At 39.6% G+C, this 17,666-nt stretch overlaps 1 protein-coding gene across 6 annotated transcripts in view; it reads left to right on the top strand.

Moving 5' to 3' along the window:
- The window catches only part of LOC132381808 (metastasis-associated protein MTA1-like), a 184,081-nt gene that overhangs the window by 120,267 nt on the left and 46,148 nt on the right, over nt 1–17,666 (top strand). For all 6 annotated transcript variants that reach the window (XM_059951404.1, XM_059951399.1, XM_059951402.1 and 3 more), the window contains 5 exons: nt 2,865–2,939; nt 4,191–4,249; nt 4,953–5,074; nt 5,990–6,141; nt 9,425–9,611. In XM_059951404.1, the coding sequence (XP_059807387.1) occupies nt 2,865–2,939; nt 4,191–4,249; nt 4,953–5,074; nt 5,990–6,141; nt 9,425–9,611 (595 nt within the window). The remainder of the gene's footprint in view (nt 1–2,864; nt 2,940–4,190; nt 4,250–4,952; nt 5,075–5,989; nt 6,142–9,424; nt 9,612–17,666) is intronic.

Raw genomic sequence — 17,666 nt, 5'->3', positions numbered from 1 at the left:
TCCTTGGTTTGCTCTCAGGTTCTTGCTTAACACCCATTGTACACCACTTTCCCAAGAAGCTGCAGGAGGTGCAATACCATCTTTTTACCTCTTCCCTTCCCACCTTCCTGGGACCCAATTAAACTTTCCAGGTAAGGCACTCACACAATCTTCCAGTCAAATGTACTGCTTTCTGTGTTCACCATGTAGCTTACAGTATATTGGAAAAAAAGCAACTGCTGATTTGGTGTTTGCTGTGCAGAACCCTGGCACTTAATCTACAATAGTTGACCATGAGCTTATGATTACCTGTCACTGACTCCCCCTCTAACCGTGTCTGTAGCTCCCTGTAAAGTTACACTGAGGCCCAGTGGAAGCTCACTTTAACTTTGTAGCCTGCAGGATGCAATGTTGAAGTTTCCAACTTCAGATCATTGACTCTTTCTTATGCCTTCATTATTCTTCCATTTCTATAGATACAACTGTTAAATATTAGCAACGAATTATACAAAAGAGCTTTACTGCCTCTTGGAAGCACATTATTCCATTTTGCCTGCAAGATTTCCTTTGTTCTAGCCATTTTCCTCTCCCGCCTTCCCTGCTACATAAATGACATTTTCTCATATTCTTGTTTCTCTGACATGAAACATTAACTGCTTCATTTTCTGCAGATGCTGCTTCATCTGAACTGAGCTTTTTCAGCATTTTCTGTAGTAATTATTAGTGATGAAGGGGTTGGATTATTGTATTCTGATGCCTTGGCAATGCATGTGAGAAGATGGGTGAGGGTGGTGCCATTGTCTTGGGTTCTGCCTACAGAGTCTCTCTGGTTTGTGAGCACAATGCCAGTTCCAGCCTCTGAGCAACAGTACGCTAGTTGGTTTGCTCTGTTAATTAATCTGCTCGTTCTTTGATTTAATCGATGGGTCTGTGCTCAGGTTGATAACTCAGTCTTGCATTTCTATTATTAAATAGTGAAAGAAGGTGCTATCTAATTTTAGTTTTTGTGATTCTGTAGAAACTAGTTGGAAGGCATGTTTTAGGACCAAAGGATTAATTGGCTTAAAACACAGGTGCTTATATTTCAATACATGCAGTATACGGAATAAGCCCAGGGTTCTGAAAGACTTAGCTGAAGAAATTGTGGAGGCATTGATAATGATCTTTCACAAACCACTTGATTCTGGCATGGTTTTGGAGGACTGGAAAATTGCAAATGTCACCACTCTTCAAAAAGGGAGAGAGGCAAAAGAGAGGAAACTACAGGCTATTTAGCCTTTGCAGTGGTTGCGATGATGTTGGAGTCGATTGTTAAGGATGTGGTTTTCTGGTACTTGGAGGCACATGGTAATTTAGGCTGTAGTCAGCATGGTTTCTTTAAGGGAAAATCTACCTGACAAATGTGTTAGAATTCTCTGAAGAAATAGCAAGCAGGATAGACAAAAGAGAATCTGAGGTGTCCTCGGCCTTTTCAGAAGGCCTTTGACAAGGTGCTGTACATGAGGCTACTTAACAAGATAAGAGCCCATGGTATTACTGAAAAGATACTAGCATGGGTAGAGTATTTGCTGATGGTAGGAGACAAAGAGGACCTTTTCTAATTGTGTCTAGTGGTTACCCACAGGGGTCAGTGTTGGCGCTGCTGCTTTTTACATTGTGTGTCAGTGATTTTGATGATGGAATTGATGGCTTTGTGGCCAAGTTTGCAGATGATACGAAGATGGTTGGAGGCTCAGGTAGTGTTAAGGAAGCAGGGAGGCGGTAGAAGGAGATTGGGCAAAGAAGGGACAAATGGAACACAATGTCAGAAAGTGTATGGTTATGCACTTTACTCAAAGGGATAAAAGCACAGACTATTTTCTAAATAGGGAGAAAACTCAAAAATCTGAGGTGCAAATCGATTTGGAAGTCCTCATGCAGAATTCCCAAATGGTTAACTTTGAGGTTGAGTCGATGGTGAGGAAAGCAAATGCAATGTTAGCATTCATTTTGAGAGGATTAGAAATAAAACCAAGGATCTAATCCTGAGGCTTTATAAGCAGTTTTGGGTCCCTTGTTTAAGAAAGGATGTACTGACATTGAGGTGGGGGAGAGTTCAGAGGAGGTTCACGAGAATGCTTCCAGGAAGGAAAGGCTTGTCACAGAGTGAAATTATGGGTGAAAATAACTGATTCCTGTAACAGCACTTTCTGTAATAGCTTGGTATTTTGTGAACATTGGCATCCTCTAGTGGTGGAGGACTGCTGTAGGTTAAGGGAGAATTAACTACTCTAGTTTAAAATAGAAATCAGAGATTTTATCCTTAATATTACAAAATAAAGTTCTTTCAGTCTGTAGGGCATTTTGGGTATTAGTGAAGAGGCTTGAACTCATATTTACATACAGTTGCTAATTCTTTGACATCGAAGTGACATCGTCTGGTTTGAATTCTGTCTTATGACTAGAGATTAAGTAGCTCTGAGGAAATGATACACTATTGGTATTTAGGTAAGATATTGAACTGAGATGTATTCTCGCTCTCTCTCTCTCTCCATAAAAGAGCTGATGACTTTTTGAACAGTTCTAATACCTCCTACTTGATGTTTGCTTAATGACCTTTGCCATAAGGACATTAATTGGTCATTCATTATAATACTCCAGTTAGTTACTATGTTTTCCTACATCACGTATTTAATTGAGCACTGAGAGATGGATTGAAATTGTCACAGGTGCAGTGTTAAACTTCCAGCTTGGGCTGATTTTTATGTGGTCACAGTTGTTCAGAGATATTTGGTGAAAGGTGGTGATTGAAGGTCCATGGAGAGCATTTGAGGTGGGGCTTCTTGGTGTTGCAGTAGATTATGTTGTATTCTGGACACTAACTGCCACTTTAATGCCTCTTGCAGCTTCCCTGGAAATCACTAACCAGTATAATCGAGTACTATTACATGTGGAAGACCACGGACAGATATGTGCAGCAGGTAAAGAATTGTGCTTTTGTTGACTTCAGTGAAGTTTTAGATGTCTTTATTCAGCTCGGGTAGACGTGGTGGAAGAATCTGTCTTCAAAATACATTGAATCATTAAGTACAAGTATAGCAGTAAGTAAATACAATTTCACTAGTTGCAATTGTATAGATATAACTGTTATATTTTGGATGTGGACAAATGTTTCTGCAGAATAGCTCAAAAAAGGGAGCATATATTAACTGACAAGACCAAGTCTGATTATGCAACACCTTTGTAGGGATATGGTGATTCTCACTGATGCTTATTCTTCTATCTAAACCCCTTCAGCTTTATTTTCTTCAAAGAAAATACAGTGGACTTTGGTTAATTGGGACACTTCAGGACTGGTACATTTTGATCCAATTAAGTGACTGCCCCAAATAGCTGAAGTTTCATGGAAATGGCTAAAAAGGTATAAAGAAAACAGCTGGGTAACAAATTATGTAATAAATGAAATACAGGACAAATTAGACTACTAGAGTACTATAAAGCTGTGTATTTGTTCCTATACTTATCAGCATCATGTTCTTTTGCTCTGTAAGTAAGTCAAGGTGAAGGATAATCCTAAGAGCTTTTACTGAGCAAAACAGTTCTGAATTGCCTTACTGCTCATTTCTCACCAACAGTGACAAAAATCACTTATTTAAAAAAAACACCAACACACACAACCGACACTATTTCAAAAACTGTTCGCTCCAATCACAGTGTGGTATCTTAATGGCTATGCAACTGGCAGTAGTTAGAGGCTGTTTGGCAACAGCCCCTGCCCCAGTTAAGTGCATTGTGTCCCAAATAAACAACAGGGATGTTGGCTATTTTCTTGATTAGATTTTCTTCTTTGAAATTGAGTGGATGTCCCCATTAACCGATGGTCCTCAGCCGGAATCCACTGTAGTCCCAGTCTTGATGGTTGGGAAAAGCTTTGAGTGCTGTGGATGAGACTTGCTTGTTTTAGCATACCTGGCCTCTGGATGAAAGTTCCTTTCCAAGTCAAACACTGTCCTTGCTTTCAAGGACAGAGTTTTCCTTTACTCCCATCATTGCTGGAGCTCGAAGTATGCTCGAAGTATGATGATAGTGGTTCAAATAAGTGGCTCATCACTTGCTATGGCATGAAGAATCAGACATCTGTGAGAATGAAGCTAGATCAAGTGTTTATGTGAATCCACATACTGGTGGAGCTGTTTCATGAAATATTCCTTGTAATGCAATTTATTTTCCAGAAACGTTTGAAAGCAGCTGAAGCTGAAAGCCGATTAAAACAGGTGTACATCCCCAACTAGTAAGTACTTTCTGGGATTTGTCTTGCCCATGTCAAAGAATTGCCATGCTATTGTACTAGCAGAATAAATTGTACAAAATCATAATAGTTGCCAGACTGAACTGGGTGTTAAGCTTTTCATATGAATAAATATATGCTTCCTCACTAAAGGGACGTTTAATGTTGGGCTATATACTAGTGCTATATATAAATTATGACATTTAGCGAGGCCTTTACTTTTAACTGGAGGGGATAACTTTAATCTTCCATTTTGTATGATGGTGATTTGAAGGGTAGGTTTTTCACATGGTTATCTGGAACAATCTATCTGCAAAGCTGGTTGAGGAAAGCAAAATTACAACCTATAAAAGTTATTTCGACAGGATACCTAGATAGGAAAGGCATGGAGAGAAACAGACTTGGAACAGGCAAATGGGATGAAGTGTCACGGTCAGCATTGACGAGGTGGTTGAGAAGCGCCCATTCTTTGCTATCTGATTCTGTAAAACAAGTACATTAATAACTACGTTTACCAAGTATTCCAGCAAAAGAATTGTGCTCTCTCTTCTAATTGAGAGGAATAGTAGTGTTAAAGCTGATTTATCAGGTGCAACTCTCAACATTTGAAATTTATTTTTATTTTAATCAAAATGCATTCTCAAGCTAAGGCCAAGTTCTTTTGGTCAGTTTACAATGTTTAATATTCATCTCTAATTTTCCACAGCAACAAACCAAACCCCAACCAGATCAATGTGAATAACACAGTTGCTAAGCCAGGGATGGTGAATGGAGCTGGGTTCCAGGGCCAGAATGGAGGAGCCGGCCGAGCCTGTGAGAGCTGCTACAGTGAGTGGAGTCTGCTATTTTTTCCTGGTGGATTTGCCATTGACTGGCATGCAGCATGTTGTTTTTTCTACTCAACAGGAGTGGGATCCCCGTGATCATCACAAGTTCCTTGGCTCAATGTTTCATTTGAGGGAGAGGATTAGAGTATTGGAAGATAAACATGAACTAAGTGTCAGCTAAACTTAAGCAACAAGATGTTTGTAAAAACACACAAAATGCTGGCAGAACTCAGCAGGCCAGACAGCATCTATGGGAGGAGGTAGTGATGACGTTTCGGGCCGAAATCTTTCTTCTGGAGTGAAGTAACATGGGATGGTTGAGGGGGGAATAAGAAGTGGGGGGAGGGGAGGGATGAAGTAGAGAGCTGGGAAGTGATAGGCTGAAGGGAAATGGGCTAGGGGGAAGGTGAAGAATTAAGGGAAATAAAAAAATGTTTGATTTGGAAAATGAAACAATAGCGTACCTGTCTGGAGATAATTGATGGGACAGCTTTTCTCTGTATCTGATCTAGGCATTCTTGTTTCTCCACAGCCTTAACCCTCCCTCCATAGCAATCCCTGTTCTCTGGTATGTTTATATCCTGTCCTCTTTACCATCTACATTCTGGTGCTCCACTGTCAATGCAATAGATCTCGACCATCAGACCCACACTGTACAGATTCTGCCCACTTTCCAACCCTCTTTATTTAAATACCATTGTTCTACCAATTGGACCTTCACGCCAATCAGAGACTCTGATCTTAAATCTCATATGGAAGTTTTTTTTTTGCTGGCTTTTATGCAAAAACATAAACTCTGTGTGATGTGAATTGCTAAATTGCTATCAATTTAGTACCTGTGTGCTCCTTATCTGATAATTGAATATGATTTATTTCTTAGATCATTGACAAGAGCTCTTCATGTTTTCTTCTTTAGCAACTCAGTCATATCAGTGGTACTCTTGGGGCCCTCCTAATATGCAGTGCAGACTTTGTGCAGCTTGTTGGAACTACTGGAAGAAATACGGTGGCCTAAAAATGCCAACAAGACTCGAGGGTGAGAGACCTGGACCTAACCGTAATAGCTCAGTAAGTGTTACAGTTTTATGATTCAAGAAGTGTAAAGGGAAGGGGACCATTTTGTATATATATCACAGGGTTTTATTTCTGATATTGTAAGGTCATCAGCAGAATCCATTCAGTGCCTTGATCACATGAGGCAGTTAGGAGAGTTCTTCAGCTTTGGGGAGGGGGTGGAATGTCACAATTAAGTGGTTTAGAATACGTCTCTAGAACAGAAAGTAGTCCCCCATGCACTTGTTCCCCTCAAGTTTCTCATTTACACCATCAGAAAGCAAATTCTCAGTTTTGACATATGCAATGACAACAGCTAATTCTGCCATGTCATTTTCAATGTCTCTGACATTTCAGACAACTTGAGCAAAAGTTTCCTCCCGTTCATATTTGGAAAGGCCATGGATCTCAAGGGCAAGGGAGGAAGCGTATAAGTGGGATAATGGAGAGGTGGCATATACTCAAGGATGTCAGAAGCAACCATAGAAGTCATGAAAAATGTAATATACAGAAAGAGATAATTTTGTCTGTGGTGATTGATAAAGTTCTCCAGTATTGAATCAGCATTGGGTTCAGCCCCTTTCCTGTCAGTTAAATAAGTGAATAGTTCAGATGGGAAGACATTTAAAAGTCACAGCTCTTCAAAAGCACACCCTCCTGATGTTAAATGTGAGTTTCTTCTATTTTCAGACAGTGAGTTCCAGACTTAAGCATCCGCTGGTCAGTGTGGAGGGTGGGCACCCTTGTTTCCTCTCTTCCCAATTATATCCCAATCTCAATATAATATCCCAAGGATATAATAGGAAGCTGTATGAACCATAGAACATTACAGCACAGAAACAGACCCTTCGGCCCTTCTTGACTATGTCAAACCATTTTCCTGCCTAGTCCCACTGACCTGCACCTGGACTATATCCCTCCATACCCCTCTTATCCATGTGCTTGTTCAAGTTTTTCTTAAATGTTAAAAGCATTTACCACTTCATCTGGCAGCTCATTCCACACTCCCACCACTTTCTGTGTGAAGAAGCCCCCCCAATATTCCCTTTAAACTTCTCCCCCTTCACCCTTAACCCATGACCTCTTTTTTTTTTCTCCCCTAACCTCAGTGGAAAAAGCCTGCTTGCATTCACTCTATCTGTACCCATCATAATTTTATATACCTCTATCAAATCTCCCCTCATTCTTCTATGCTCCAGGAAATAAAGTCCTAACCTGTTCAACCTTTCTCTGTAACTCAGTTTCTCAAGTCCCAGCAACATCCTTGTAAACCTTCTCTGCACTCTTTCAACCTTACTAATATCCTTCCTGTAATTAGGTGACCAAAACTGCTCTCAATACTCCAAATTCAGCCTCACCATAACATTCCAACTCTTATACTCAATACTTTGATTTATAAAGGCCAATGTACCAAAAGCTCTCTTTATGACCCTATCTACCTGTAACGCCACTTTTAGGTAATTATGTACCTGTATTCCCAGTTCCCTCAGTTCTACTGCACTCCTCAGTGCCCTACCATTTACCTTGTATATTCTACCTTGGTTTGTCCTTCCAAAGTGCAATACCTCACACTTGTCTGCATTAAACTCCATCTACCATTTTTCAGTCTATTTTTCCAGCTGGTCCAAATCCCTCTGCAAGCTTTGAAAACCTTCCTCATTGTCCACTACACCTCCAATCTTCGTATCATCAGCAAATTTGCTGGTCCAATTTACCACATTATCATCCAGATTAATACAGATGACAAATAACAATGGACCCAGCACTGATCCCTGTGGCACACCACTAATCACAGGCCTCCACTCAGGGAAGCAATCCTCCACTACCACTCTCTAACTTCTCCCATTGAGCCAATGTCTAATCTAATTTACTACCTCACCATATATACCTAGTGACTGAACCTTCCTAACTAACCTCCCATGCAGGACTTTGTCAGGGGCCTTACTGAAGTCCATGTGGACAACATCCACTGCCTTCCCTTCATCCACTTTCTTGGTAACCTCCTTGAAAAACTCTAATAGTTTGGTTAAACATGATCTACCACGCACAAAGCCATGTTGACTCTCCCTAATAAGTCCCTGTTTATCCAAATACTTGTAGATCCTATCTCTTAGTACTTCTTCCAATAATTTACCTACTACCGACATCAAATTTACCGGCCTATAATTTCCCGGATTACTTTTAGAGCCTTTTTAAAACAACAGAACAACATGAGCTGTCCTCCAATCCTTCGGCACCTCACCCGTAGATACTGACATTTTAATTGTATCTGCCAAGGCCCCTGCAACTTGAACACTAGTCTCCTTCAAGGTTGGAGGGAATACCGTGTCAGGTCCTGGGGATGTATCTAATCTGATTTGCCTCAAGACAGCAAGCACCACCTCCTCTTCAATCTGTATAGGTTCCATGACCTCACTACTTGTTTGCCTTATTTCCATAGACTCCATGCCAGTTTCCTTAGTAAATACAGATGCAAAAAACCCATTTAAGATCTCCCCCATTTCTTTTGGTTCCATACCACTCTGATCTTCAAGAGGACCAATTTTATCCCGTACTATCCTTTTGCTCTTAATTTACATGTAGAAGCTCTTGGGATTATCCTTCACCTTGACTGCCAAAGCCACCTCATGTCTTTTAGCCCTCCTGATTTCTTCCCTAAGTATTCTTTTGCACTTTTTATACTCCTCAAGCACCTTATTTGCTCCCTGTTGCCTATACCTAGTATGGTGTGATTTTTAAGCGGGTAAGGGGGCGTGGGTGATGTAATGGGACTGAAGATATAAGGTGATTCTATTCTTATAATTTTCTGTCCTTAAGACATGGGATTGAAATCTAATTTTCAAATTGGTTGGAATTGCTGTTGATCAGTAGATACCTGGGCATATCCCGCAGTTTAGAAGTGGTTTAGAATTCACCTAGGAATGTAAAATTTGTTGGGGGTGGGGTGGGGTTGGGGTAGTGGTGTGAGGTGTGACTAAGAACAACTCCTTGCTGGGTTCTTCTGAAGTGTGTGAGTAGTAAAATTTTGGAAGGTTCCTGGGATTGCTCCATACATGGAGGTAAAAATTAGGAAAAGTTATCCTAGACCTTAAACGTTAATTGACAGAATCCCTGTGCCTTTTTTATGTTGTTGCTGAAAAAAAAAATTAAACACTTATTACTTTAAAATTTTTATAGATCCTGTGGGTAGTAGGGGCAAGGTCAGAATGTTTTATGGTGTTTCGCAAGCTGCAGCTGTAGCAAAAACAAAACAATCAGTTTTTGCTGTGCATACTTTCTAATTATTATTATCTTTTAGAATCCACATGGGTACTGGGTGAAGAATGCTAACCCCAAGTTTACACTGAAGACTAGGCAGGCCTTCTGTCTCCAGACAACGAGATTAACCAAAATTGCACGGTATTACTGTCGGAACCTGTTCCGTCCGCGGCAGGCAGCACGGCGTCCATTTTTACCAATCAACAGTGCAGCTATCAAAGCCGAATGTGAGTGAGTTATATTGCAGAATTGTAATGGATATATTTCTGCTATTACTTTCACCAAACTGATTTCTGTCATACCTGGCCTCTCATATACAACTCTCCCTAAACAGACTTCAATTTAAAATTCTTGCACATTACTAAGTGTGCACAAAGTCCTCTTCATCCACTACCTTGTTCTCTCCCTCTGTATTAATCTTGATGCAACTATTGCTTTGATTTTAAAACTGTTACATTTCAGCTTTCTGTTTCTCTAACCTTGGTGTCTTAAGCTATCAAGTTCTCTTGAATTCCTGAATCTCTGTCTTTTTTGGTTGCCCAAAAACAATCTCTTGGTCTCAGATTTGTCTGATTCTTTTGAAAAAATTTTGAGCATTTCATAGATTAAAGATGCAACATTAATGCAATGGGTTTTGATACCTATTAAGAAGTTCTGCTCCAAATGACAAACCAGAGCAAGCAGCTGGGCTGAATCTTTAGAATTTGTGACCATTGGGTCCCTCCCAGATCCCAAATTTGCACATTTCTACAGCAGATCCTGCAAATCAAGTCCACCATGTTTCTGAACTATATTGATAATTGATAAAGCTGTAGTTACAAAGGTAACAGTAACTATATATAGTCCACAGTGGTGTTTAATAGGATGAGCGTAATATTTAAATAAAAACATTTCAAATATTTAACTGAGTCAGCTAGTCCACTGCCATCCTTGCCACTGGAAATTAAAATGCATTTCATATTACTTTCTCACAATTCTGTGCGCTCACCATTTGCGTTGTTTTTTTGAAGTTCACCCTGCAACTACAGTAAGGTCTCATGTGGGCCAACTATTTGAGGTTAGAGTTAATGCCTTAAAAGAATAATAGAGCCTACACAGATTCATGAAATGTAAATTGTATTCTGCTAGAGTTCTTTGAGGATGTGATTACTAGAATAAATGAGGGGAAGCTTGTGGATATGGTAGATTTGGATTTTTGAAGGTCTCAGCATACAGGTTGGTCAAGAATATTGAAGGACAAATGAAAATGGGATGATACACTGACATGTGGCATATGGAATTTTGAGCAATATACTGATGTGGACAGTGAAAAGGTCATTCAGCAAAAAAAGCTAAGGTTGAGTGTAAACAGTCAGCAAGCTTTGACCAGTGGAGTACTGTAGGGCTTAGTGCTTGGGCCCCAAGTATTCACAAAGTATGTTAACAATTTGGCTAAGGGGACTAAGTGCCATTTTCTTCTCCAACTTTATTGATAGTATATGATTATGAGCTCTAAGGATGATGTAAATGAGTTTCAGAGTTTTAGAAAAGCTGCGTGAGTGGGTAAGTACATGTCAGATGGAATATAATGTGGAAAATTGTGAAGTCATCCACGTTGAACAGAATCAAAAATGCTGATGAGTACACAGATCAGTATAGGCCACTGTACAGTTGTATCAGATGATCAAGAAAGTAGAGGGGTTATTGATCTTTATAACAAAATAATTTGATAACGGGCAGTCTTACAATTGTAAAGGGTATTGGTGAAAGTGCATGGCTTTGGCCTTAAGAAAGGATACAGTTTACCATTGAGAGTGTATAGCAGAAATTTACTGGACCACTTCTGGGGATGGTAAGTTTGCAATGCAGATGTGATTAAGTAGGCTAGGCCTCTATGTAGTGATTAGAGTATGGTGAATATTTGAAATTATTCACTCTGGAGGATTATGGAGAATAGATTGTTGGAGGTCTTTTGAAGATTAGGGAGTAGAGAGCTATGTGAAGTTGTCAGACAATGAGATTGGACTTGGGGAAGGTCAGCCATGATCATGCTGAATGTCAGAGTAAGCTTGAGGGACCAGGTGGCTTACTACTTTGAATGAGAGGGTGATTTCCTCAAACATTCAAAAATTCTTAAAGACTTGAAAAGGAGAATTATTTCCACCTGACTGAGGTGTCCAGGGAAGAAGGGAATAGATTTAGAGTAAGAGTCAGACTGGGGAAGAAAAATCTCTTCACAGAGGGTGGTGAACTTTTGGAATTCTCTTCTTACAGCAATAGAGGCTAAATCAAAATAGACATTGATTTTTTTTGGAATATGAAGAGAAAGGGGAGAAATGATACTGCTGGAAAATGATGCTTTGATAAATGATCAACTGGGATTTTAGATGGTGGAATTGATTCAAAAGTTCAGGTGGTTTGCTCCTGCTACTATTTCTGATGTTCTTGTATGTACGTGCATCCTATGCAATATATCTCCTCATTATGCAACCCTCTCATTCCAGGTATCAATCTGTTCAATGTTCGTTTTATGCCTTCAAAAACAAGTTCAACCTTTCTTCCATGAAGAGTCCAAAACTAAATGCAGTGCTCCTAGTGTGGCCTCACCAAAGCCCTGAATAATTGCAGCATCATGTTGATTTTGTTATACTCCAATTCCCACATGATACTCCAATAGAAAATTGTCTTTCTAATCACTTAATATTGCTGACATGTTTTCATAATTCAAGCAAAGGGATCACTAAATTCTTCTGTATAACATTTACTCCTCTGCTTTTTAAACTTTATTAAAGTAAATAATTTCACAGACTCCTGTATTATAGCACAACTGCCTTCTTGCCCACTCATTCCAATTGATACCTCTGTATTTTTCTCACATTTGCACCTGCAAACCAACTTTTTGTGATTCATGCATAAGCACTCACAAATCCTTCACAGCAGCAATCTTTCACCATTTAAGAAAAAAAATCTGATCTTGACTAATTGAAGCTTGCCATTCCTAAATGACCCATTGGTTCCACCCTGTACTTGCTGTCAGAGTCCATTAATTACTCTTCATAACAGAAGGATGAAGGGTCTTGGCCTGAAAAGTCATCTGTCTTCTTTTCCGTAGATGCTGTCTGGTCTACTGAGCTCCTCCAGCATTTTATGTGTGCTGCTTGGATTCTCAGCATCTGCAGAATTTCTCTTGTTTGTGATTAATCTACATTCTGTAATAACGTACGACCACCAATCCTTTGAATTCTAGCTGGATGCAGTAATGCCTATGTGACAGGTGTTTGATGTGCTTCTTCAAAGACCCACTGTATTCCATTCACTTTTCTGCCTATCTAGATTGTTAGTTACAGTAGATCTCCAAATAAGGGCTGCAATAATTTTGTCAAACCTTGCATAAAACTCTCTTGCCTTTGACTACTTAACCTGCAAAATAGTCTGTTGTCATCTGTTTTGTGAGATCCCAGCCTTTTCTCTCTTTTTAGCCTACCTATGATTTCCTGTTTCTTCCTCCACTCTTGTACAACAAGGTTTATGCATTCTTCCATTCCAAAGGGATCTCAGCAATTAGAAACTACCGTCAGCTTTGAGTTGTATGGAATTTAGTGCTTTATTATCCCATTAATCTATGTTGTATTGAGACCCTTCATTGGTTGGTGTTGATCATGGATGTTATGTCTTAGCTGTCTACATGCCAGGGCAGTACTAGAGCAAGCTGTTGCTCATGCAGTAGGCTTCCCCTCTCCATGCAGCTGATGAATCCAAAGAATGGCTGAGACAGATGCAGTTAGGGAAGACTGCCTTAGGGAATCCAGCTTTGGAGGTTTTCTCAGGGTTAAGTCCCAAAACCTTCTCCATGAGCGGGTATAGCTGCAAGGTAGAGAGTTTGAGATCAGAGTTTTCTTTCTCCTAGATGAACTGCCAACCATGTCTGATGAACCCCATCTGCCTGAAGCAACTGGTTTTAAGACACCAGTAACCCAACTTTGCAACTTCTGTCAGTAGAAATGGTTCTGTTGGGCTTAGTAGCTAAGCCACAAATGAAGACTGGGAGCTGGACTTGTTGAGAGGTTATTTGAGATGCACACCATGGGGAGCATTTAATAGGTAGTGGGAGCTTATCCCCACAACCTCCCCCTGCTATGACAAGCTTAAGGAACCAATCTATGTTGTACTATTTTCTTACATCAGTTTACTTTTAAGTTCCTCATTCTCATGACACCCACAGCTCCCATAATTTGAATAATGTTCTTTTTTTCTATTGTGGAAGTAAACTCTTATTTGTCCAATGTCACTGTTGTATATCCATTATAATTTTCCTGTAGTTTTTTTTTATACTGCTTGGTAGATTATTAAATTGTTTCTTCCAGCAACTTGTTGGTCAAGCTTTGCTTATTTTTAAAACACATACACGCCTTGGGCTTACTCCTATTTAATACAATGTGCAATGAAATGCTGCCTCTTAAACAACGCTATCCTCGAGGAGGTCATAACTATGATTTTCCACAGCCGTTTTAATCCTCAACAAACTATATTCATTGAGAGCTACCTGTAATTCTTTAAATATTCGCAATTATTTGCTGTCATGCTTTTAATCTCCCCATCCATTTCACCCAGCATATCTCTCTGACTTTACTTAAATTGAGAGTATGTAATTTTAGGCTTAATCAAATCAATATAATATTTGCTATAAAATTAAGACCATTAGAGCATAAGAAATTGGAGCAGGTGTAGGCCATCTGGCCCGGCAAACCTGCTCTGCCATTCAATAAGATCATGGCTGATTTGACCATAGACTCATCTTCACCTACCTGCCTTTTCCTCATAACCTTTAATTCCTCTACTATGTAAAAATCTATCCAATCTTGTCTTAAATATATGTGCTGAGGTAGCTTCCACTGCTTCATTGGACAGAGAATTCCACAGATTCACCACTCTTGGGGGAAAAGCAGTTCCTCCTCATCTCCGTCCTAAATTTACTCCCCCGAATCTTGAAGTCATGACCCCTAGTTCTAGTCTCGCCTACCAGTGGAAACAACTATCCTGCCTCTATTTTATCCATCCCTTTAGCAATTTTATATGTTTCTATAAGATCTCCTCTCGTTTTTCTGAATTCCAGTGAGTACAGTCCCAGACGACTCAATCTCCTCACAGTCTAAACCCCTGCCTCATCTCTGGAATCAGCCTGATGAACCTTCTCTGTATCACCTCCAAAGCCAGTATATCCTTGTTCAAGTAAGAAGACCAGAACTGCATGCAGTACTCCAGATGTGGCCTCACCTGCCTTTTGCCTACATCCTTTTTTGAACCTTGCCGTGGCATTCACCTTCTTTCAATCTGCCGAGACCTGGCCAGAGTCCAGAGAATTTTGGTAAATTATCACCAAAACCTCTACTATAACTTATGCAATTTCTTTCAGTACCCTGGGATGCATTCCACCAGGACTGGGAGACTTGTCTATCTTTAGGCTCTCAAGTTTGCTCAGCACTTCCTCTTTACTGATAGCTATTGTAGCTAGGTACACACCTCCCATCATGTCTCTCTTTGGCATATTAGACACGTCCTCCACTATGAAGACCGACAAAAAATAGTCATTCAAAGCCTCAGCCATTTCCTCATTACTCAATATCAATTCCCCCTTCTTGTCCTCCAAGGTACCTATGTTCAATTTGGCCATCCTTTTCCACTTTATGTAATTATTTTTTATATTATGTGCTAATTTATTTTCATACTCTTCCCTTTATTGTTCGCTTAGCGGTTCTTTGTTTTTTTTTTAAAGTTTTCCCAATCCAGTTTCCCAGTATTCTTGGTGACTTTTTATGCATGAACATTCAGTTTGATGCCTTTATTTCCTTAGTTATCTATGGCTGGCTCTCCCCACCCTTACTGTCCTTGTTTTTAATTCAAATATACTTTTATTGAGCACTTGGAAAAATCTCTGAGTCTTTCTGAGTCTTTCCCTGTTCCTCAACCATCCCACCATATAGCCTGTTTTCCCAGTCTACCCTATCCAACTCTCCCTCACCCCTTTGTATTCTCCATTGCTTAGGTTTTAGATTGGTTTTAGATTGAACTATTACACCCTCCATTTGTATGAGAAACTCATACAAATACTGTGATACTGTGATCACTCTTTCCAAGAGGATCCCTAACTACAAGATTGCTAATTTTACCTGTCGTATTGAACAGATCCAAGATAGCATGTTCTATTGTAGGTTCAGCAACATACTTCCGTGTGGTGATAATACAATCACACTTCTCTGGAGAATTCTTTTACAAGATTGCTAGTTAACCTTCCATGATGTTGATTCAGTGACATACTGATCCAGAAACCTAGCTTGCATCACTCTCCATGAACTACCTACAAAACTACTCATGTTATTGTGTTATTTGGCTTTATTTGGAGATTATTTCTCAAAATTATGGCACTACCCTTGCTGCATACTGCTGATTTGCGTGAGCAAGTGGTATGAGTATTACTTCGAAGCCAACAGACTTAATTTCCTTGTGTTATCTGCATTGTCTCATAGCTTCACCAGACTAGAGCTTCTGAACCAAGATTTATTCTCCCCATTTTTGTCTCATTCTTATTTCCAGGAAATTCCCTTTACCTAATGGTCTCTTTTCCACGTTACCTATCTACTCTGAAAGTAATTATCTTCAAATATTTAATTTCCAGTTTTTGATCACTGTGCAACCACTGTGTTGCATTTGTGTTATACTCTGTATCTTATGGCAAATAAATTATTCTGCAAATAAAACTTGTCAAAATAATCGCGTTTTTCATGTGATTTCCTCTAACTGAGTAACCTGCCTTTTCTAGTTGTGCAGTTCTTAAATTATGCAGTTTCTTGTTAGGGAAATGAGGAAAATAAGTAATTGTGAGTTTTTCAACCACAAATGATACTGATTGGAGGGAAGAGATAGTAAAAGGTGACAGATGGAGTGCTTTCTGACTGGAAAAAATCACCTGAAGATTATTTGCTAGTAGATCTGGTAGTGGAGAATGAAATAAAGTGAATAAAGGGAGTAAAGTAGAAGAATACTGAGACAAAAGTGATCATATATAATGCAGATTTAAATGATAATACTGATGAAAATCAAGTAAGAGATTGGAAAGTTAATATGGGCAGCAATCTTAACAAATAGATGTGTAAAGCATCTATGGGAAGTATGTAAAATACTGCTCAGTAGACTTGAAGGAAGAGTATATTCCACAAAAGGAAAAGAGAAACTTAAGCATTCACACAATTCCATTGGTACAAAGATGTAGTGCTGCAATTGAACACAAGGAAGTGATATACATCAAAGTTCATTTGTTATCAAAATATGTATGCAGTATACAAATGAGGTAAGAGAACCTTGGATATCTAGTGAGGTGATGAATTTAGTTGTAAAAGAAAAGTAGAGTAAAGCTTTGGAAGTTAGGATCAAACTAAGCACGAGTATAAAGAGGCCAGAAAAAGAACTAAAGAAAGAAATTAAGGAAAGGCAGGAGGGCCATGAAAAGTCCTTGGCAATTAGGATTAAGGTGGATCCCAAGGCACTCTATAAATAGAGCAAGAGAATGGGACCACTCAAGGGGGGGAATCATTTGCTTTGATGCAATGAATGTGGTGAGGTACCTGTTGAGTTCTTTGCTTCAGTATTTACCATCAAAAAGGACACGGAGGACTGGAGATGAGTGTTGAGTGTGTAATATGTTGGGGCATTTAGATACTATTAGACCACAAGATACTGGAGTAGAATTAGGCCATTTCACCCATTGAGTCTGCTCCACTATTTCATCCAGTTTTCCTCTCAGCCCCAATCTCCTGCCTTCTCCCCATATCCCTTCATGCCCTGACCAATCAAAATCAACCACTACCTTAAATATACATAAAGACTTGGCTTCGTGTGGCAAAGAATTCTACAGATTCACCACTCTCTGGCTAAAGAAATTCCTCCTCATCTCCATTCTAAAAGGACCGCCTTCTATTTTGAGGCTATGTCCTCTGGTCTTAGACTCTATCACCACAGGAAACATCTTCTCCATATCCACTCTATTAAGGCCTTTCACCATTTGAGAGGTTTCAATGAGGTCACCCTTCATTCTTTTGAATTCTGGTGAATATAGGCCCTGAGCCATCAGACACTCTTCATATGACAAGCCATTCAATCCTGGAATCATTTATATGAGCCGCCTTTGAACCCTCCCCAGTTTCAGGACATCCTTTCTAAGATCAGGGGCCCAAACCTGCTCTCAGTACTCCAATCAAGTCCTCACCAGTGCTTTATAAAGTCTCAACATTACATCCTTGCTTTTATGT

This window comes from Hypanus sabinus, chromosome 26 (genome assembly GCF_030144855.1).
Source record: "Hypanus sabinus isolate sHypSab1 chromosome 26, sHypSab1.hap1, whole genome shotgun sequence".
Lineage (NCBI taxonomy): Eukaryota > Metazoa > Chordata > Chondrichthyes > Myliobatiformes > Dasyatidae > Hypanus > Hypanus sabinus.
The sequence above is the reverse complement of the archived record's forward strand: the minus strand, read 5'-3'. Positions and strand labels throughout refer to the sequence as shown.